Source organism: Piliocolobus tephrosceles, chromosome 2 (genome assembly GCF_002776525.5).
Source record: "Piliocolobus tephrosceles isolate RC106 chromosome 2, ASM277652v3, whole genome shotgun sequence".
Classification (NCBI taxonomy): domain Eukaryota; kingdom Metazoa; phylum Chordata; class Mammalia; order Primates; family Cercopithecidae; genus Piliocolobus; species Piliocolobus tephrosceles.
The window spans coordinates 100,906,261-100,929,759 of NC_045435.1; the positions used below are offsets into that span (position 1 = coordinate 100,906,261).

General features: G+C 40.9%; 1 protein-coding gene across 4 annotated transcripts in view; it reads left to right on the forward strand.

Moving 5' to 3' along the window:
• The first annotated feature begins 719 nt into the window (after window positions 1–719).
• The window catches only part of IGF2BP2 (insulin like growth factor 2 mRNA binding protein 2), a 182,819-nt gene continuing 160,039 nt past the window's right edge, over window positions 720–23,499 (forward strand). For 2 of the 4 annotated variants that reach the window (XM_023187464.3, XM_023187465.3), the window contains exons 1-2: window positions 745–1,040; window positions 2,609–2,669. In XM_023187464.3, the coding sequence (XP_023043232.1) occupies window positions 863–1,040; window positions 2,609–2,669 (239 nt within the window). In that variant the 5' untranslated portion in view covers window positions 745–862. Of the gene's footprint in view, window positions 1,041–2,608; window positions 2,670–23,499 lie in introns of all 4 variants that reach the window. The other 2 variants (XM_023187466.3, XM_023187469.3) reach the window with 2 other exon arrangements.

Here is a 23,499-nt window from a genome sequence, read left to right on the forward strand (position 1 = left end):
CTCGGTCGCCTCGGAGAGCGTGGCGGGGAGCGGGTCTTAGAGCGAGCGCACGGCCCGGGAACGCGCAGGGCGCCAGCCTCGGCCAAGTCGCTACGAAAGTTGTTGTCTCCCAGCCTGCCCTCGCCTCTCACCTCCGGGACACACCTTCCCACTCACCCAGGCAGCCGCGCACTCACATCCGGTCCACCTTGCGCACACCCCTCTCCGCGCTCACTCGCGGCCCCTCTCTCTCCCACGCCCGCGGCTCCCCGTCGCCCCCTCGCGCGCTCCCACCCGCGCCCGGGACGCGCCTTCCCCGCCCCGCCGCTCGCCCGGCCTCGGCGCCGCGCCCGCCCGGGGTTCCGGCGCCCGGAGCCCCAGCCCGGGGCCGCGACCCGCTTCCGCCCGCCTGGCGCGGGGCCGGAGCCCAAGCAGCCACTGCCGAGCGCTGGGGGCGCGAGGCAAGGGGCGCAGCGGCGCGGGGCGGGGAGGGGGCGCTCGCTCGCTCCCTCTCGGCTGCGCACACGCCCGTACAAACTCTCACACAGACACACGCGGGGTGCGCTGCCGCCGCCCGCCGCTGCTCCTCCTCCCGCCACCGCCTTGAGAGGGAGGCAGAGAGAGCGCTTTGTCCGCGCGCCGCCGCCCGGCCCGGGACTCTGCCCCGAGGAGGCAGCCGCGCCGAGTCCCCGCCTCCGCCTCTGCCCCCGGGCGGGCCGGGCCGGCCGCGGTGGGGGGAGCCAGGCTGAGGGGGGGGGGGGGGGGCGGGCGGGCGGAGGGCGGGGAGGGGGGGTGGAGGAGGAGGAGAGACGAGGGCAGCGGAGGAGGCGAGGAGCGCCGGGTACCGGGCCGGGGGAGCCGCGGGCTCTCGGGGAAGAGACGGATGATGAACAAGCTTTACATCGGGAACCTGAGCCCCGCCGTCACCGCCGACGACCTCCGGCAGCTCTTTGGGGACAGGAAGCTGCCCCTGGCGGGACAGGTCCTGCTCAAGTCCGGCTACGCCTTCGTGGACTACCCAGACCAGAACTGGGCCATCCGCGCCATCGAGACCCTCTCGGGTGAGCACTCAGCGCGGCCCCCTCCCCCGCCTCGCCCCGCTCAGGCCGGGACGGCGCCGGGAGGGAGGCCGAGTCCGGCGGGCGGCGCCCGGCGGCGGCTCCCGCGCCCGCACGCTCACTTCCACGCACCAGACCCTCAACTCTCGCCGCCAGCCCGCTCCTGGGACGGCCCGCTACCCTCCCCCAACAGCTCCGGACTCTGCCCTAGCCCTCGGGGCCGCAGCCTTGGGGCGCCCCCCGTGCCCCTCCGAGGGTTCCCGAGGCTCGCCGGCTCCTTAGGGGCACCCCCTCGTTCCCCTGGCGCCCCGGGCTGCTCTGTGAGCTCCCCCGCCCCCCACCCTTTGAGCGTCCCCCGTCTCACTTCTCCCCTGACCTTCCTGTCACCCCCTTTGTCAGGGTACCCCCTTCCCCAAATCCAGCGTCTCCTCCTCCCCCGGCCGGACCTTCTCTCTTCCCGTGCCTCGTGCCCAGGACCTCTCGCCCTCTGGCGTCTCCTGAGCTGCACTCTCCTTTCGAGCCCCCTCCCCACCTCGCCCCACGGCCCCCCACTTTCGGCACCCCCTCGGCGCCACCCTGATGACCCCCTTCGAGGTATCGGGGCTCCCCCAGCCCCAGCCCTCGCGCGACGGCACATCCCCTAGGTCCTCTCCCGAGCCTCAGTCCCCTCTCGCTTGCTCTCTCAAGCGCTCCTATTTTTCTCTGAATTTTTTGTCCGATTTTATTGAGAAGAACTCGGGGCTGGGGGCTTTCCGCCGCCCGTCCCCCCGCCTCCCGCTCGGCCAGAAGCACCTTTTTACGAGGTGCCCTGTCTCAACTCGGTGGGGGCCCGGGTTGAGAACCGGGAAAGAGGCGACCGGGGGGCCCGCGAGCGCGCTGGAGCCCAGACGGGAGACGGAGAGCGACACACACACATACTCGCGCGCGCGCACTCCCCAACTCTCCCCAGCACACGCTCCGCTCCCAGCCGCGCGGGCCCCCGGACCCCGGCCGGCGCCCCCCGAACCCCGGCCGAGCGGGAGCCCCTTCCCCACCGGCGTGTGGAGTGGGGGCGGGGCGGCGGCGAGGCCAAGGTGACACCCTGGAGCGGGCAGGGACAGGGCTTTCGCTGCGGTGGACTCCGGGGGGCTTCGGCTCGTTTTCTCGGGGCCACCGGGAGGAGAGGGCAGGGAGGGGAGCCCGGTGGAGCTTTCGGGCCCCGGGTTAGCGGAATGGAGAGGTGGGGGCCTGGAGAGCAGCGGGGCCGCGCCAGCCCTGCAGCTTGAGTTTCAAATGAGCTCATCCTTTCAAATTGGCGCCGCTCTTTATTAAATTTGTTTTTCCGGTAATGCCACCCACGGCTATACCTGGGGTCCGACCCGGGCTTGCACCCTTCCCGCCTTGTCCCGAGACACGGGGCGCCCACCTTTCTTTCCACTGGGCACCAAGTTCGCCCAGCTCGATCCGGGTAGGAGACCCCTTGGGGGCGCCCGAAGGCGGAGCCCGAGCGTGGAGTTCCGTGCGTGCCCCTCCTAGACCCCCGCGGGCTTGATCTAAGCAAGGTTCTGAGTGCTGTAATTTCTGTTTTAAAGGTAAAGTGGAATTGCATGGGAAAATCATGGAAGTTGATTACTCAGTCTCTAAAAAGCTAAGGTAAATATACTTTGCTTAGTAGCTTTCTAAACTATGCATCTACACTAACGATTGGCCTTACGTATAAGTAAAAAACGTACACACAGCTTTAAAAAACGTGCTTTTGGTAGTTTTTAAAGGGGCTTTTGTTTGTTTCGTTAGTGGAGATGCATAGTTTAGAAAGCTACTTTTTTTTTTTTACTTTCATTATATAAGGTGTTTACTGTTCTTGGAAAATATCTGGTGCCTAATTGGGGGTCGGGGTGGCGAACACTAGCTATGTTCAGTTCGCTGGGACCCTGTAACTTGTTTATCAAAAATTGCCTCCCACCCCCATCTCCCGCCCCTACCCCCAGCAGAATAGCAGCAAATGCTTGTCAAGACTTCCTGTGAGATGCGAAGAGTAAATATTTACTATGTCAGCTAAATTGCTTAACTAAACTTAGCGATTAATTACTTTTCTCTTTTAGATAGTTTAATGTTGAATAGTAAAATAATTCAGTAAGGGGTCAATATTTTGCATAGCTTTCTAAAGAAGTGAGTTGTTTGGATTGGATGGCAGTTAAAAGCCGGACTTTTTCAGTCACTGAGACTACTGAGTATAGCTTCTGAGCATTTTGTTGTTGTTGCTTGTAAGAAATGTTTGCGGCTAAAATAAATACCCTTGTGAAATCTATAGTTATATTTAAGTGCACTGTTGTTAATGACGGAGTAACAAGTTTTGTGGAGTTTGGATTTCTCCACAGTGATTTGCTAACATGAGAAGAGAATGAGAAAACATCTTTGTTTAAAGTTTATTGTGGACTTTAAATTTGGGCCCTTTATTACTCATTCTAAATTTTTTTCTTCTGCTGTGTGTCGAAACTTAGTTTATATCCCGTTCACATACATTTCTTCACCATTAGTCATTAGGTAGCTGGACTGGAGCTGTTCAGTGAAGTTTTTGATTACTACCTTTACAGTTTATCAGTTAACAGTGTAACCACCTGATTTTTGCCAGGATTGAGTAGATTTTAAAACAAACTACCCTCATTTTATAAATACTTAGATGTGTTGTTGAAGGGATTTTAAAAAATTGTGTGCCACATTTCCAGATATGTTTTAAGTAAGCAACAGAATAACTGTTTGCTAATGACCTCTGTGGCATATGAGAAAATTACTTAAATCCTGTTTTTTTTTTTTTTTTTTTAAAAAGGTGAGTTATGATTTGTGGTTTCATGTGTAATATTAAGCTAGTTCTTTCCTCTATTGGGAAAGATGTAATATGTAACCAACTGGTTTTCAATAAGGTATTCTAAATTTGTATACTTTTCTTTAAAGTAATATTTTTTGCTTGAGAAGTCCAAGTTGAAGCTTTCTGATATATTATTTACTGCAAATATAAATTACTATCTCATAACACTTGAAAATTTGCAGAATGAATATATTGAACAGTGAAATAACTGCCCCAAATATTTGATACAGTATGTTTCTGTGAATGTTTAATTCTGTTGGCTGTTTGTGGTCGTGAATACTTTTGGGGGTTATAATTAGTAAAAAAAAAAAAAAAAAAAAAAAAATCACTAGAATTTTATCTTTGTTGGTGTCTCATTTCATGTTGCAGTGTGCATTTAATTTTGTAGTATACGTGAAATACTGGTTTATCTAAAGTTATTAACAGCTCCTAAAACTTCTCACAAATGTACTACTTTTTATCTTTTTTCTTTCAAAACGAAGATTATTTGCTGTTAGCCAGAGTGTCATTTAAGTAATCTTATTCTGTTTAAGAGTTCAGAATTAAAGGCATGTCCCCAGTTTTTAGTATAAATTAAATAAAGAGCATTCTAGGATTTATACAGCCCTAATAATTGATGATTTCTTTGAACATGTGGGCGATGTGAAATACCCAGGAGGTAGATTAAAATGCGCTGTGTATGATTCACTACACTCAAAATGTTTAACATTCCAAATGTATGCATAAGCTGCTGCTGTAGAGGAGTTGCATCATTTCTGATTGGATGGTTTTAATCTTTTTTCCTTTCCTTTATTAGTTTAAATGCAGAAATTAGCTACTTGTACTGCAGGCTAAGGGAGAGATAGCTAATGACTGGTATTGTGTACTGAGATCAGACTTCAGTGATGAAGCAGCTGTATGTTCTCATGTCCTGGACACTACCACTTTGGTGGCTTTCTAAACCCAGGGTACTGTGACATTTGAAACCAAAGCTTTTATGTTATATGGAGACTATTTTGGTGTTCTGGTGTTGCATTTCTATGAATATTAACAAGTTAGAAGTAAATTTGGCAGTGTTAAGTCAATTCTATATGTGGTTTTTGTGTTAGTTGAAGTGAAAATGGGAAGAAAACAGTTCATCCTCATTGCTTGCTTACTTAAAAGTCATTCAACAATTGAGTGCATTTTCTTTGTATTGTAGTGATTTCTTTGATTTCTCAAGATTTAGTTTTAATATCTATATCTCATAGATGTTTTAAAGTTAATGATAGTTTGGGAGGAGATGTTTTTATCTTATGAAATTATTAGCATGTCATTTGCTTACCAATTGTATCTTTTGTTAAATATTCTGGCATCATTTTATAATAGCATAGTAGACTAGATACCATTATTTTCTTAGGTCACTTAGAAATAGAAAACTCTTTTCTTTTTACAACATATGTTTCATTCTTATTAAATGCAAATTATTCTAATGTCAACCACACATAAAGCATTTATTTCTCTTTGTTGGTTTCAGGCTGTGTTGAATAAAAATGTTTGAATCTTTTTTCTCTATCAGTATTTCTTGGTAGTACATATGGTCAAATGTTTATTAAAGAGGAAAAAGCTGGTAAGCTTTAAAATGCCGTTAAAAGTTTTGGAAACTTCCTTGACAGAAATTTCATTTTTGGTGTTGATGAAGGTTAACTTAAAAATTATGTGTATATATGTATATATATATATACACACACACATACACACATATTGCATGCCTTGTTTTGAACATGCTAACTTGAATGTGCTTTTGTACCTAAAGTTGAATGATTCTGTGAGAAACAAAACTTTGAAAAATGCAATTGCTGCCCACCTCTAGGAAGTAACTAAGTGGTTCTAGACATTCTTTCACTGAGATGGTGTGAATACTATGAGATAGTGTAGGAAAAAGCTATGAATTTGTCTTTCATGAGTTAAAAATCAGTAATTGTGTTCACTCCAATGCAAATGAATTTGGTCTCCTATAGGAATGTTAAAGAAAACAGTATCTCAATTGTATTTTGCTTGTATGTACTACATTGTGTATCGTTGAATTAAATACCAAATCTCAGGCCCTCCCTGCAGTGAAGTCTTTTGCTGCATCAATTTTTAGTTTTCTAGAAACAGAAATGACTTTTATTAGGTTAAAATTGTGTGGTACCTTCCTATTTTAAGAATTTGTTGACTTAGAAATTAATACCTGCATTTGCTTACATAGATTCCATGTGTAGATATAACATATATTAACACAGAATATATGATATTAAACCGTGAGATTACTTTTGATTCGGCTTTGGAGTTAAACTTTTAGTTTCCTAGAAAAAAAATATTGTTAGTAATTTTTTCACATAGTGCTAGGTAATACCATAGAGAGTTGCACATCAGTGTGACCTCGAAGAGATAAGTATTAGAGTTAAAATAGAAGCAATACAGGAAAAAATGAATTTGATGACATTGGTTAAAAATTCTAGTTTACATTTTTAAAAGACTGGTTATTTGATGCTTTTACATCATTTAATTAAATGTTAGAAACCAATGAGATTTATACATCAAATAGATTTTATGGTTTGCTTGATTTTTTTCAATTCACCAAATACATAAAAATTTTAAATCGTAATATAACAATTTATAAAACTATTTAATGGCTGAACACCTAAACATTAATTCCAAAGGGTGATTTGTGATATGTAGTACAGCTGCCAAATAGTGCTTTTTGTATGTTTCCTTATACTTATGGCAAGGTGTAAGATGACCAGTAAGAGATGGTCTACATTTTGTTTTTTATTGTGTTAACCTGAGATTATCCTTTGGTAGAGAGAAGATGAGAGGATATTAGTCATATTTGTACAAAGCCTTTTATACTTGATGATCTAAAATACAATATGTTTTCTTTAAGAGAAAAGCATTTAACTTTAAAAATATTTTTAAAAGAAGATTTAGAACAAATTGCATATCAAAATTGTCATTTCACTATTATTTTGAGTAAACACGTGGTTTTTGTGTTTTTTTAATGTGTGGAGGTTGCTCCAGATTTTCAAGTACTGTGCTGGGGAAATGTAAATGATTTTGAATTATGCATAAAAGGATAGTGACTTAGGCACATTTATTAAAAGTCAAAAAAGCTATGAAAACCAGATTTCTACAGGAACTGTTTATATATTTGATACTGTCAAGCTTTTCTAAATATTTGCTGTCTGTAGCTGAATCACTCTTCCAAGTCCTCTGTGAAACCCTCAAAAGTAGATGAGCAATTGGTCAGAATTGTTAGAGGACATTATTTGAGCTAAATGTTTCCTCTCTCTGTTTCAGCAGTGTATGTGCAAGTGTGTGTATATGTTTTTTGTGGGGGACAGTTTCAGGTAGATGGTATCAAGAGGGAGCAGGAGATCTTTAATTGAACAACAGTTGCTCTGGAATGCAGTCCTGAGAAGGCTCAAGAAAGTTGCTTGGTGATTGAAACCTGTGGCAAAGGGAATCAAGTGCAGTGATATTTGCCTTGAGTGATGGATAACTCTCGCAGGTGGTTAACCTTGTTGTGAAAGCCAAGTCATAGGTACCTGGAATAGCTTTTACAGTGAGCATGCTACTGAAAGGACCATCCGTGCAGCATCTGCCCTCCTTCCTTTTCACTTGGCTGTCCCCTGTCACAAATGATTTTGTGAAGGCTTTGATGATTTTGTAAGCCATTTTTTAAGTGCCAGAAAATTCAAGATTTGAGTATGCACTTTCGTTTAGAAATTCTATACTTTGAAAAGCAATATGGTATTTTGCATAACACAAGTGCTCTCAGTGAGTAACCTTCATTAGAAGAAGTGTTACATTGAAATAGTTTCTTTGGAGACCTAAAAATGCTGAATAATACATTTCAAAATATATTTTAAAAAATCATATTTAAACATCACAAAAGTATCTTCAGTGTTCTTTTCAGTGTTATAAACTAGTGGGCTTGGCTAAGCTAATTTTTAGAGTTTATGCTCTAAAACTTTCAGTCAAAGCATTATCTCTCAAAAGCTATGATTAACTTCTTAAATTGAGAGATGGGAGTGTTCTGTTTAACAAAACATGCCTCCAGAATTTATTAGTAAAGTTTTATCCTTCTTATATTCAAATTCAAGTTCAAATTATTTTGGGTATTCATTCAAAAGCAGTATCATTGAAGAAATAATAGCAAATAAACAGCAAACACCTACCAACGAAGATAAGTCTTTCCTCCCATTTATCATCACCATTAAAACATTTTAAATCTTTTACTTTATAATTTGACTTCATGCTTACAAACTTATAATTTTCATTTGGTGGCATGGACTCTATGGGTTCTATTTTAGGCAGCAAAATTGCAGAGTGCTCAGAGCATTATTTTTAAGGTTTTACTTTTCCTGTTTTGATCATGGATTTTAGTCTGGTCTCTCCATAAAATAGTGAAGAAAAATTATTTTCTTCTGTAGAAAACTTCAGATTCCATTGCTTGGCTGCCAAAGAGAAGAAGGAATACAGTAATTATTTCTTTAATTTGGTTTAGAGTTTGATGATTGAGATAGAATAAGTACAACAGTGAAAATGGATGCTTTTGCATTAATAGGAGGCATTCAAGCCCAAAAACTAGCCCTATTCCATCATTTGATAGTTATGTCTCCTCCCTAAGCCTCTGCTTTTCACTAAATAACGTCTGTATTTTTGAGATACATTTTGTTTATTCTTCATTATTTATGTGTTCTACACTTTATTTCTTAAAATGTGAACACTCAGTAAGGATTTTCCCATTCTGTTTAGTGTCAAGGACATTTCATAAATAAAGCAGATATTTTAATAAGTCTGATAAATGAAAATTAAGAGTTTTGATGCATGTTTTGCGCTTTCTCTTATTTACCCATATCATAAAAATATTGCATGTAATGACCAGAAAATGTTGTATGGGAACATTGCAAAAAGAATTGTATTTTCAGTTTTTCTTATTGTCATACAATTAATGTGTCTCAAAGTAAGGATTTGCCTTAGTGGGAAGCTTGAATTTTTAAATTTTTGTTTTAAATGTGATCAGAAAGGTTGATGATTTCATGTATTGATATTTAAACAATACTAGTAGTATTATCTCAGGGAGGAATATTTTTTGTGCCTGCATCTTATATTCATACAGTACTGATGCTGTTCCAGCCTCTTTGACACATAATTTCATTTATTCCAAATAATAATTTTGTGAAAAATAGGACAATTGTTATTATCTCTTTTTTTTGGATGAGGAAACTCAGTCTCAGAGAAGCTTAATAATTTGCTTAAGGCCACATGACTGTTAATTAAGTAGTAGGGCTAGAACCCAGGTCTTCTGAGGTTCCTGAGTCTCACTCCACTGTACTTCCTCTCCGTTTAACGTTTTAAATTTAAAAAGTCAGCTGAATGTGTTACAAAGTTCAAAGAGTGCTGTTCAAGAGTAGTAGAAATATATGAAAAGACATTTGTGAATTGAACCTTTGCAATAATCCTACAACAGTCTCAGTGATCTGTACTTTGCTGTAATTTTTAGAAAAAAATAATTAGAAACAGAGGTAATTTTAAAAGTAGCATTGCACCTCTTCCCATCTCTGTGTTGCCCAAGGACAGAAGTGGGGAGTATACCTAAGCAGGTTGTGGGGTTGTTGTTGTTGTTTTTACTTTGCTTTTTTCAGCAGTTGCATTCCTGACATAAGACAAACATTTCTTTCAACATCTGAGCCACACAGATTAGACAGCGAACCGTCACCCGGGTCAAGACTATGTGCCATGTGGTAAATGAAAGTCTAGCTCAAGGAATCTCCTGGGTAGATTCTTCACGGGGTTCAGACAGCCTGTTGCAGAGGTCAGGCCTGTGTTGTGGTTTACGTGTTTCCCTGGTAGGAACTGCCAGGTCTTTCCCAGAGGTGGTATCTCTCTCTACGTCACTTTCTGTACTGAATAAGGCCTTGGGCCTCTCCTTTGAGTATGGGGTGAGTGTTAATAGGGATAGTATCCATAAAGTTCTCAGAGTTCTTTATTAATTTTACAGTCGCTCAAAAACATATGCTAAATAACAAAGCATGTGAATTACAGTTCATTTCCCCTCAACTGTAAACTTTTCCTGCATTTATCTTCGTTTCCTTTAACTCTTGTGGACTGTTTATGGTGGTGGTGGGAGGGAGGGAGGAATTATCAAGGAAAAAAAATAGGTGAAAGAAGGTTATTTCCAACTCCCCATGCACTTCTTCAAGTTAATGCAGTCCAGAGTGGGGTATGGCATTTTCTATGGAATTTTAACTCAGGAGATGGGGGAGAGGAAGAGAGGTAACTAATACTGGGTGGGTGCTATGTGCTAGGCACTGGACTAGGCTTCCTGTTTTATCCTCCCCACAGCCTGAAGAGATCCATTTTTATCCTTCTTACACAAAGGGCTCCAAAGCTTCAAACTCTAAAATAACTCCTTTCTCCTGACCAAAACTTCAGAAGGCAGTGACTACCTTACCCTTGCTGTCCATCTCATTTGAATATGCAACAGAACCTTAGCAATGAAGTAGAAAGTTGTGATAATATATACACAGGCTATAGAGTAACTTTTTATATTATTCCTACCTTGGAATAAGAGACAAAATTTCCATATATAAAACCTATGCTGAGAAAGATTAGGAGCTGACGTTCTGTGTATTTTTAATTTAATGTAATTGAAAAGAATTAAAAGTGTTAGTCTTAATTTGAAGGAACATCCTTGAAGTCGTCCTGTGGTAGAAACATTTATAATTATATAAAGAGAAAGAGGTATTTTTAAAAAAATCATTGTGGTTGACAGTTAAGTGCAAAAAACATACATGTATGCAGTGTGGGAGGAGGGCCTGTTCCATGCTTTTGACCCAGATATACATATTTTTTCAAATCCTGAAAAAAACTTGAGTTTTTTTGTTTAGGATACAGATGTTGCACAAAGATTGGCATGCTTTCATTTTTATATGTATTTTTTAAAATGTGCCTTAGAGAAGGAAAATATGGAATTTTTGTAAATTACTTTTTAGAAAATGGTTCACCTTATTAATTTTAGAACATTTTAAACCTCGTTGACACATGAAAAAGCCAGTGAAAGCGCTTTTTGATACAATACTTAAGTATCTTATGCATCTGTTACTTTTTTATCTCATGCATATTGTTATTTTTTTGTTTAGTAACATAGGACTTCAGATAGTTATACTACCAGTGAAATGAGATATATAAGAGGTTTTCTTCTAGATAGACGCCATGCTTTTTGACAAGAACGTAATTTTATATAATTTATGAGATAAAATAATTACTTTCCTCAGTCAAGAACCTCTAATAAAGCTTAAAAGATTACTAGGAAAGACATTTGTATACTATATCTTCTCTTTCTCTTTGAAAAATGAAACAAAAAATCGAGTGGTGATTCTTTGGACAGGTTAACCTCATACCAATTCATGAAATAGAAGGTGTTTTTGAAAAAGCTCATGTGAGGATAGGCTATGTAGTATTTTTGGATTACATGGAGACCTTTTACTTTGGTCCCTCCTGATCTTTGTGATTTTAACAATGCATACTTTGAAATTTCAGTGGATGTTTTTCTTTATCATTGTATGAATAAGATTTTGAAGTAAAATGTTTTGTGCCTCTTTATTTGAGAGAGTCAGATGTAGATGATAAAAGCAGTTTAACACTGAAAAAGTGCAGTTGCGCCTCTTCAATTATTAAGAAAGAAGGAAGGGAGGAGGGAAAAGGAGGGAGGAGAGGAGAAAGGAGGAGACCATAGAAGCGTAGGTGACTAAACCATGTGTACAGCTTCTGCGTTTTCTTTCTATACTTCCAGAGCACGTGGCAAAGACTGGTCCTCACTGATAGTGTGTGGAAGATAGTGATTCCAACGGTGACAGCAGGACTGGGAGTCTCACACGACGTATTCTTTTCTTTGACACTTAAAAACTCTGAGTATGTGGTTGGCCTGCCCCAAAAAAGGTTTTGCATTTCTTTCTCTAAGGCCTCACACCAGCCACTTCCTCTCTCCTTCTCCTTCTCCTTTGCATTTCCTTGGGGATGGCTGGAAAGGGCTAGCAGTGTGGTGCCTGGCGTGTGGGCCTGCCTGCAGCCCCATTGCCCCCTGGTTGGCCGAGGGTTGGGGAAGCCGGAGAGGCATGTGTGTGCTTGCTCAATGTGTTGGAATGTATGGGTTCTGTGGCATACGCTTACTTGGAATGTGCAGCAGACACATGAGCTTCGATGGTCGTGGGGGTCTAACATTGTAGGCTTTTGTAAGTGGTTGAAAATTTGGGTTACTTTTTTCCCCTGAAGTGCAGTTGTATTTATTCTTTGGAAAGGGAAAACATCTTCTTTATTTTTTGTTTTTAAACCATTGATGGATAGAAAGTAATGTTGTGGATACATAAATAATCTAGCCTCTCTCCTGGATCCAGCTGTACTACTGTTTACCCCTTTCTTTTCGAACTGATAGTGATGTCTTCAAGTCATGGACACTGAATTTGTAAACTAAGCCTTGTAAAACTCCCTGAGTTGTGCCACCACTGAAGATGATGAAATCAAGGATCTGAGAAACCAAATTTTAAGCTCAGATATTGAAAAATGTGGAATTGATTCTCCCTTTTAAGGAATAGAGAACAAAATACTAGTTGCTTAATATTTGAAATTTTTGGCTGTTTATTATTTTAAAAAATATTTATATATTTTTCTTCTCAAAATATTTGAGATGACAAAGGTACAGATTACTCAATTATTTGAATTAAAGAAGACAGAGATTTAGATTTGTAAAGTAAGTCAAAAACACATTTTAAGAGTTACAAAGGGCCCAGGAGCAGGTGGTTGGTTCTAATATAATTATTTCTACATCACTAGAGTTTTGCCAGGGAAGAGTTAGCTCTTTGTTCATTGATTTGTATATTAATGGTATGTTGTGTCTATTTCAATAATGGTTTCAAAACAATGATTTAGATATTGAAATTGATCAATGGCTTTAGTTCATGTGTATCAGTTATGGTCAAGGTGTTAATACCTACTTCACACATTTCCAGGCCAACATTGTATCTTTTGTTCTCTATGGCAGTTTTTATTAAACACTGTTCCATACAGCCTTAGGATTCCAAGGAGATGCCAATTTATGGGAAGGACGAATGGGTGTATGTACATGGGAATCCTGGCTTCTTACCCACCGTGCAGTACGAAGACAGCTGCATTTGTTGCTGTTTTATATACAGAATTGGAGTTGAGTCTAAGATTTGGTTTAGAAAAGGGGTTTCCTGCTTTAAAACACAGTTTGTAAGCACCCACCCTACAGTGTGTAATTCTGAGTCTTGAGTCCATTCCCTGATTTGGCCGTTCAGCAGACACAAAGCCTTTTCTTGAGGAAAGTTTAGTCCCTGCCCTTGTTACTCCTACATCTGCTTTCCATGGACTGGCCCTCTATTTCCTGTCACTTTCATTTTGGTAACAGATGTCTGCTTTGCCAACTGCATGCCAGACTACTAAATCTATGGATTTTTCTATAGTCAACAACATAGAATGCATGCCCTTCAGGAACTTTCCAGGGAGCTCCTTGGCCAGTGATTGCGCTCTGGCTCTTGGCAGAGCCATTAGAGTCAACTGCCTTTGAAGAGTGATGGGCATGGTGACACGGGACCCATTCATTCATCAAGAACAAGTTTTTGCTTCAGGACGTGGAAACAGGGTTGGCTTCGTAATCCTTCTTGAGGCAGAGCAGCCTTCCTCTTATCTGTTGTATAAGGTGGGGCTCCATGAACACAGGAGTGATCTTCAAAACATTTTCAGTTGGTTAGAACGAGTGCCCAACAAATGAGCTAGGTCACAAGCCATGGTACTCTAATACACACCCCCTCAGTATAAGTCCTGCGTACATGATTTTTGTTCAAAAACAGGATATTACTTTAAAACAGTAAAAATACTGTTCTCTCAATGATTGGCCGAGGACTCTTGGAAAGTCCTGAAAGTCCTTGAAATTTAGCTACGTGTTGTTAAAGATCCCCTGAGAGGTTCTGATGCCCAGGCAGGGAGGGAGAGAGAGAGAGACACCCCACTCTGAGCACTGTCCCCTGCTATGTGTCCCATCACTCTGGCCTCCCACAGACAGGCCTTCAGAGACCCATGGTTTCTTATTGTGCACATAACTTTTATAGTAGGATTTTTCTAAGAGATCACCATATGTTTACAGGGGTGGATGACGTAAGTGGTGGCGAGGGTGGTCTGGATAGTGCAGGAGGGGCAGCTATTAGTCAGCTCCAGCCAACTGCTGCCATTTGGAAATGTAGGGCCAGTGTTCTCAAATCTGATTTTTCAATAAAAGGTGGAAGTTAGAGTTCTTATGTTAAATATCTGAAGTTTTAAATATTTTAAATATTAAATAAACAATTCAAAAATTTTTATAGACACTGAAGGTCAAAAAAAGACAGCTGTGGCTTGAATCTGGCCCATGGGTTGCCAGTTCACAGTCTCTGCCACATGAAAATCTGTATCTTCTGTAAAACATTGTTGAAGACACTGTCGTTTATGTTTAGTATCCCTTACACATAGGCTTGTCTATGAGTGAGAGGGAAAAGTCCTTTTCTTGATAGACAGGATGAACTCGTGTGGATCTTATCTAATGCTGATAGCTGTTTGGAAACTCAAAATCAAATTAGGTCTTAGTTGCAGTAGCTGTTTTTCATCAATTATGATTTTACTTATTAGTAAAATAATAATTATTTTCTTCATTATAAAGTACCCTACATTTTTATCTTTATGTGATGATCTTATTGTGTTTGTTATATTAAACCATTTAAAATTCTTTTGTAAATATAGAATATGTATACGTATGCTGAATATGTGACTGTCCTATAAGTTTATATAGTATTTCATAATACATGTTCATGAAAAAAAAAGCCTCTATTTTCATATAATTGGAGGAACAGGTTTCCACATCAATCTAAATTACACCCTCTCCAATTAAACACGAAGCCAACTATAGATAATATTTTAAACCACTTTCTAAGAAAATTTGATTCTCATATGTCCAGAAAACATGTTGTAAAGTAAAAACTTGAGTAGTTCTGTTTTTTTTGTTTGTTTGTTTGTTTGTTTGTTTGAGACAGTCTCGCTCTGTGTTGCCCAGGCTGGAGTACAGTGGCGCCATCTTGGCTCACTGCAATCTCTGCCTCCTGGGTTCAAGCAATTCTCCTGCCTCAGCCTCCTGAGTAACTGGGATTACAAATGCCCACCACCACACTCGGCTAATTTTTGTATGTTTAGTAGAGATGGGGTTTCACCATGTTGGCCAGGCTGATCTTGAACTCCTGACCTCAGGTGATCCGCCCGCCTGGGCCCCCCAAAGTGCTGGGATTACAGGCATGAGCCACCGCACCCGGCCATTCTGCCTGTTAAATGTCTGATGTAAGGCAAATGATTTTTAAAAGCACACAGTGTGCCATAGGAAAATTCAGTGGTGAAAAATCTTGCTTTTAAATAATTTGAAAAGTGTTTTAGTTACTACTGCACTTTTCTGTATTTAAGTTAAGGAAATTGAAGGCCATATGGACTCTGCTTCTGTTCCCTGGATGTGGAAAATAATCATTAAGGCTAAAGGAAAGGAAGCTTCCAGTTGCCTAAGGGACCTTTTTAAAAAACAAAATTAAAAATAAAAGCCCCAGACTACTCTGATAGTTGGCATTAGCATTTAAAAAAAATGTATCTTACATGCAGAATGAAATAACGCATTAGTAATCACTTTATAGTGGTCAGGTAAAGCGCATGTCTTAGAAAACTTAGGTTAGCAAACCATAGATGGTAGCTCATAGAAGAGTGGCACACAGGAGCCTGGTAATTCAGGACTTTATTAATATTTGACTTCCCTCATTTGTGATGGATCTTAACGCTTCTGCAAAAATAGCCAACTCTATTTCCTGGGCTGCTCTTTTGAATTCAAAAAATTTGAAGTTCCACGAGGGCTGGGTCTTATTTTTTCTTTGCACAGGTGCACCTTGAGTGCCTTGAGTAGTGGAAATGGCTGTTCATGAAATATTTTTGAATTTAAGATTGAAGCTGTAATATCATTAAAAATTTACTTTTATTTCTTCTTCCCTTTTCCTCTTATTTTTCTTCTTTATTTTCAGAATGAAAGGGAAAAATTGTGGTTGAAAGATTTTGCTTTTTTGTGAATGGGTTTTTAAAACTTTTTACTTTATTTAAATTTTGTTTTCTTTGTTGCCTTTCTTTCTGACAGGGTCTCACTCTGTCACCCAGACTAGGGTTCAGTGGTGCGATGATGGTTCACTGCAGCCTCATCCTCCAGGGCTCAGGTGTTCCTCCCACCTCAGACTCCTGAGTAGCTGGGACTACAGGCGTGAACCTCTCTACCCAGCCTTTTAAAAGTTCCGAGTGAATCTTTGGCCTTAGTGGAATAACGTCTCTTCGTGGGCATTTTAGGTATGAAGGTTCTTTAAACCTTCATAAGGCTGGCTGCAAAGAACAGTTGCACAGGGCTGCAAAATAAGCATTGGAAAAAGCAGAATTTTAGAGTTGGTGGAACCAGAATAGGTTTCACAAATCAGTCTTTTTTTTCTTTCTTTTTTTATCAAATAAGGTAAGAATAGGTTGGTTTTTAGAATTATAAGATTCAGTATGATTACATGAAAATATAATTTTCCTCATAGGTATTTCTCCCTGAAAGTCAAATTCCATTAAAAATTTACTGGGAAACACAGAAGAAAACCTATTTGAAGTAGAAACAAAACCAAAACAAAAAACCCAACTAGATATTCGCTTATTGCAATATAATAGGTGGATACAAAAGTCAGACTTAAGATATGTTTGTTTATAATAAATTAAGCAGACAGCATCTAAAGTTACTGTGAAACAACCAGACAAGTCTAACAATGATACCTACCAGTGGACAAAGTAATTCATACCTAACCAACGAAGTGACTGACTAAATTTTAATTGCAAAGCAGAATGCTGTCAAATGCTCTGTATTAGGCTGGGCGTGGTGGCTCATGCTTGTAATCCCAGCACTTTGGGAGGCTGAGGTGGGTGTATTGCTTAAGGCCAGGAATTTGAGACCAACCTGGCCAACATGGCGAAACACCATCTGTACTAAAGTGATAAAAAAAAAAAAAAATAGGTGTGGTGGCACACACCTGTGGTCCCAGCTTCTTAGGAGGCTGAGGCATGAGAATCGCTTCAGCCTGGGAGGCAGAGATTGCAGTGAGCTGAGATTGCACCAGCTCACTCCAGCCTAGGTAATAGAGACCCTGTCTCAGAAGAAAAAAATAAAAATTAAAAAGAGCTCTGTGTTAGTAATCTATCAGCAATTTAGTTTTTAAAATTATTGTTATTATTTATTATTTTTGAGATGGAGTTTAGCTCTTGTTGCCCAGGCTGGAGTGCAATGGTGTGATCTCAGCTCACTGAAACCTCCACCTCCTAGGTTCAAGCAGTTCTCCTGCATCAGCCTCCCTGGTAGCTGGGATTACAGGTGCCTGCCACCACACTCGGCTAATTTTTTTTTTGTATTTTTAGTGGAGAGAGTGTTTCACCATGTTGGCAGGCTGGTCTCGAACTCCTGACCTCGGGTGATCCACCCACCTCGGCCTCACAAAGTGCTGGGATTACAGGTGTGAGCCATCATGCCCAGCCTCTATTAGCAATTTAAAATATTTTTCTTTCTTTTCTTTCCTTTTTTCTTTTCTTTCTTTTTTTTTTTTTCCTAAAGAAACGAGGTCTTGGTATCTTATCCAGGCTGGACTTGAACTCCCAGGCTCAAGCTATTCTCCCACCTCAGCCTCCTGAATAGCTGGGACTGTAGGCATGCACCACTACACCCAGCTAATTAAAACAACAAACGTTTATTATCTCACATGTTTTCTGAGGATCAGGACAATGTCAGCATTTTAGCTGGATTATTCTGACTCATGATCTTTCAGGAGATGGCAGTCAGGCTGCCGGCTGGGGCTGCAGTCATCCGATGGCTCAGCAGGGGCTGGAAGGTTGACTACTAAGCTTACTCATGTGGTTGTTGGCTGGAGGCCTTAGTTCCTCACCACATGACAGCAATCTTCCCCCAGAGTGAATAAAACGAAAGCCAAGGAGAGTGACATCACATTGTCTTTTATGTTGCAGTCACTGAGTCTGCCTTACTTTGTTCATTAAACATGAGACATGAAGTACAGCCCATACTCTACGGGAAAGGATTACTCAATAAGTTGAATACCAGGAGATGACAATCTTTGGGAGCCATCTTGGTTTTTAATAAAGTTAGTTAGGAAAAGTTAACAAATTGAAACGATACTTAATTTGGGGCGTATACTGAAAAATAATAATCCCCTTACGTTTATAATTAACCTCTTTTGGAGTAAAACTGGAATTTCTTATAACAGTAATAATAATTACTAATTGCTGAATCCTTTTGTTATCCTTACTGAATTTTCACAACAGTTTGTAGAATGAGGGAGGAAGAGACTGTTATCCCTATTTCATAAATTAGGGAACTAAGGCCTAAATTGTTCTCAGTGCTTTAGGTGGGATCACATTTTTAGCATCTAACCTCAGGTTTTTATTCTTTTTCTTCACCTTTCTTTCCCCTGAAGAATGATTCAATTACTTCACCTTTTGTAAAATACAATTTAATTGTTCCCTTTCTGAATTGTCTGATAAAAGCTGATTTTTTTTTCAGTGCCTAATTGAAAATTTTAAAACACTGCCCTTCTAGTATCAATAAAGATGTTTGTTACTTTTCTGCCAGCAGCAAAAGTCCTTTTTGCTATTTTTATATCTGGGTGAGGTCCGATTGCTCCAGAATTGTGCCATTCTGTGGTTAGCCATGGTCTACAAGAGGAAAATAAATTTACCCTTCTTTAAAATCATTGGTTTTCTAAGAAATATGCCATTTACTATACCAAATATGAGTAAATCTTAGGCAGAATGAGTGTTCATGTTGATATCAAACACGTCCAGTTCTCTTCCCTGCGAAAACTACAACGCATCAGGCCCTCAGATCTTTTGTACTTACCTTTATTATACATTAGAAAAATATTGCAAATATTTATAATGGTACTTGAAACTCTTTTCTTGAAGAAATTTGATCGTGTTTTGTGTTGTTTTTGATGTCAAGCATATCCATGTTGATGTTAAATGATTCATTCTGTGTGAGCATTTTGCCAAACTTAGGCAAACCTCTGAATTTTGCCTATAGAATGTCCTGCATTGCTTTGACTTCAGTCAAGTATAGTATATTAATAGTCAAGTTTTAAAATTTTTAAAAATCTCAGTGCTTGCTTTATTTGCATTACATATTCCCATAACCCATGTAACCTTTTCTTTGAAAGGTTCTGATAACATAATAGTTATGTGAAGTGAAAAGTTATTTTGGTTGTTTCCTTTCGAATGTGTATAGACTGAGGCTTAGAAAATATTAGAGTCCCTTAGGAGTGCTTACTCTTTAGGACAGATAGATGCTTTTTTATGATTTAAAAAAACACTAGGGGTAAATATAATTTTCTATATCATCTATATGTATTAGTCAACCAGGAGAGGTGCTAAGTTATCCTTTTCCCACCTCTCTTTTGTGTGCTCTTAAGTGACTTCCTGACCTCTCTGTAGTTTAAAATCTTGAAATATTTTTTCACAAAGCAGTCAAATGATAATAGTGAAACTTTTTTTTTTTTTTTTCCTGCTTTGGGGAGTTTAGAGAGAACTCCATGACTGTCTTCAGTGGGCAGACTGAGTTTAAGATTTACTTCACATTTGGCCGGGTGCAGTGGCTCATGCCTGTAATCCCAGCACTTTGGGAGGCTGAGGCAGGTGGATCACCTGAGATCAGGTGTTCGAGACCAGCCTGGCCAACATCGTGAAACCCTGTCTCTACTAAAAATACAAAAATTAGCTGGGGGTGGTGGTGGGCACCTGTAATCCCAGCTACTTGGGAGGCTGAGGCAGGAGAATCAGTTGAACCAGGAGGCGGAAGTTGCAGTGAGCTGAGATCACGTCACTGCACTCCAGCCTGGGTGACAAGAGTGAAGCTCCATCTCAAAATAAAATAAAATAAAATAAAAAGATTTACTTTACATTCCCGAGTTAAAAGGTTAAAAGTGAGCATGAACAGGGAATTCCGTGAGCATACAGGATCAAGTGTGATCTATAACTCTGTGTCCTTGTTAGTTTTTAAAATATTTTGGCTGCCTGTGGATGTGCACCCAAAGAAATGTATTTTTTTCTCATTTTTCCTCAGTGACTTTTTTTGTTGGTATAATCTCAACCTGGGAGAAAGGGAGCAGGGAAAATCAGAAGCCTTATGGTGGGCCAAACCACCTCCTGTGACCGGTTCAGGTCTCACACAGTCTTGATTATTCCTCCTTAATTTGCCCCTCATTTGATTTGTTTTTGAAGTCAAGAACAGCACCATTTGGGGTAGAAAGAGAACGTTTCTTACTTGGTAACCAGGCAGTCTGTTTCCCAGCCCTCCTGAGAAAGCCTCATAGATCTCTCTACCTACAAAAGCTCATCACAGAGGCTTTCCACAGCTGAAGTTAGCACCACACTCCTCTGAGGGTCCCTGGATATGTGCTAACTCTAGTTGTATGGTTGTCAGCCTTTGGAAACCTGTGTTTACTGGATTTTCAGAAATACTTCTGGGCTAGTACAATTGATACTTGAACCTTAGACATTCACCGTGTGTGCCTAAGAGCCTAGGATCTGTGTAAAATGGAATGAAAATGGTTGAGCATTTTCCATCACATTGGTGGATGTTGTTCAGTTCGTGGCGTGAGGTTATGATTGGAGTTAACTACATTGAGGCCTCAATGATTCAAACTAGTTGTGGTAAGGGGAAGAGCAGTGATAATTAGTAGAATGTCTGAATGGGCAGATTAAAAAAAATTTATATCGTTTTCAATTAAATATTGTAACCTGAGGAAACTAACAAAATATTGCTAAAAAATAATCCTACTGGACCTTCTCATTGAATAGAAAAAATAACTTATATTCAGCATATCAGTTATATAGCAATACTTCTGAAATGTGTGTGTGTGTGTGTGTGTGTTTTTGAGACAGAGTCTCGCTCTTGTCCCCTAGGCTGGAGTGCAGTGGCGTGATCTCGGCTCACTGCAACCTCCACCTCCTGGGTTCAAGTGATTCTCCTGCCTCAGCTTCCCGAGTAGTTGGGATTACAGGCACGACGCCCCGCTAATTTTTGTACTTTTTTTTTTTGTTTTTGAGATGGAGTCTTGCTCTGTTGCCCAGGCTGGAGTGCAATGGCGCCATCTTGGCTCACCACAACCTCCGCCTCCTGGTTTCAAATGATTCTCTGACTCAGTCTCCAGAGTAGCTGGGATTACAGGTGTGTGCCACCATGCCCGGATAATGTTTTGCATTCTTAGTAGAGACGGGGTTTCACCATCTTAGCCAGGCTGGTCTTGAGCTCCTGACCTCGTGATCCACCTGCCTCGGCCTCCCAAAGTGCTGGGATTACAGGTGTGAGCCACTGTGCCTGGCCAATTTTTGTACTTTTAGTAGAGATGAGTTTTCACCATGTTGGCCAGGCTGGTCTCGAACTCCTGACTTCAGGTGATCCACCTACCTTGGCCTCCTAAAGTGCTGGGATTACAGGTGTAAGCCACTGCTTCCAGCCTGAAATGTGTTTAAATAGCTTATTACCCTTTTATGATCTTGTTTATATTGATTCCTTTGTTGAATTAAGTACCCTTACCCCCCTTTAAAGGAAAGATTAATTTCAGTTCTGTCCTATTACAATTAGAATTAATAATATTTCACTATTCAGTGAACTACAATCTTGATTCATTTTAGGTTTCTGATGCCATTGAGACACAAATATCTGGGTGCCATTCTATGCTAGAAGAAGTTAGGATGATGTCTTAATTACTTTCATGTGACAGAAAGTGGTTAAAAAAATCCATCCATTCAAAAGCGTTTAATTTAAATCATGGCAATACAGTATTCTTTAATCAACAGAAAATGAAAACAACTTTGATCAGAATACTTAAAATTAAAGAAAATGGAAATACTTCTTTTTTCAGTACTTTTATTTGGGAAATATTTACCAAGAATAATCCAGTAACCAGTAATACTTTAATTTAGGGCTATTTTATTTTATTTATTTTTTTGAGATGGAGTCTTGCTCTGTTGCCCAGGCTGGAGTGCAGTGGCATGATCTTGGCTCACTGCAACCTCTGCCTCCCAGGTTCAAGTGATTATCTTGCCTCAACCTCCTGAGTAGCTGGGATTAGAAGCACCTGCCACTACACCAGGCTCCTTTTTGTATTTTTATTAGAGACAGGGTTTCACCATGTTGTCCAGGCTGGTCTTGAACTCTTGACCTCAAGTAATCCACCCATCTCGGCCTCCCAAAGTGCTGGGATTACAGGGGAGAGCCACCACGTCCAGCCTGATTTGGGGCTATTTTAATGTTTTATCATTTGACATTTCATTCTGCCCTTTAAAAATAAAATTGAGATACATTTTAGTTTAAAAAGAAATGCTGTGGGTAACCTCTGAGATTGAGTCTAGCAAACTACATTTTCAGAAATAGGATAACTGGCAGGCGTGGTGGCTCACCCCTACTACATTAGCACTCCAAAGGCTACTCTCAGCACTTCACTTCTGCATTTATTTAAGTCCTTCTAACAACAGAAAAGGGTTTTGTGGGTGTTCTCATCTTGAGGAAAGCTCTTCCTTCTGAATATTTCCTCTGTCAGGGGTCTTTAGAGACCTAAACTTTCTTGATGGTGCTTTGTCTGGCTGGTGGGTATGTAAGAGAAATTTTATACCTAGTTGGTAATGCTGCATTGGGTTTTGAAATTAACTGCCTGCCAGCTCTCAGTTTCCTCAGCTGTATTAATTGCTGAATGCTAAATTATGTGTGAATAATTTTAAAAAATGTTCTCAAGACCCAATAATGAATTCAACAAGTTATTTCAACTCGGAAGAGCATGACCTGAGCACCCACTACAATGCGTTAGCCGGAGTGGAGCTCAGAGTGCGGGTTACAGAAGAGGCCAACCCTCTGTCCCTGCATTCATGAGCTCAGCTCTGAGGCATCTTCTGTTATTTCCAAATTTGCAGAAAGGAACCTTGGGCAAACTGCTTCTTTTCCACCTTACCATTCCAACACCAGCCTTATGTATTACCATAATTAGTCAATAACACGCCTTGGTTAGTCAAGGACACTTCATGTGTTAAGCTGGAATGAGGACGCTACTTAGAGAGAGCAAAGGACTGGTGATCAGAACCTCTCTACCTGTGTGCTCCTCCGGGATGCTCCTCCGGGATGCATTAGGTTTACCTTCCAGATATCTTTTATTTATTTATTTATTTTTCTTCCTAATTGTAAGTTCTGGGATACATGTGCAGAACATGCAGGTCCTTCCAGATATCTTTTATTTATTTATTTATTTTTCTTCCTAATTGTAAGTTCTGGGATACATGTGCAGAACATGCAGGTTTGTTACATAGGTATACGTGTGCCATGGTGGTTTGCTGCACCCATCAACCCGTCATCTAGGGTTTAAGCCCCACATGCATTAGGTATTTGTCCTAATGCTCTCCCTCCCCTGGCCCCCCAGTGCTTGACCGGCCCTGGTGTGTGATGTACCCTTCCCTGTGTCCATGTGTTGTCAT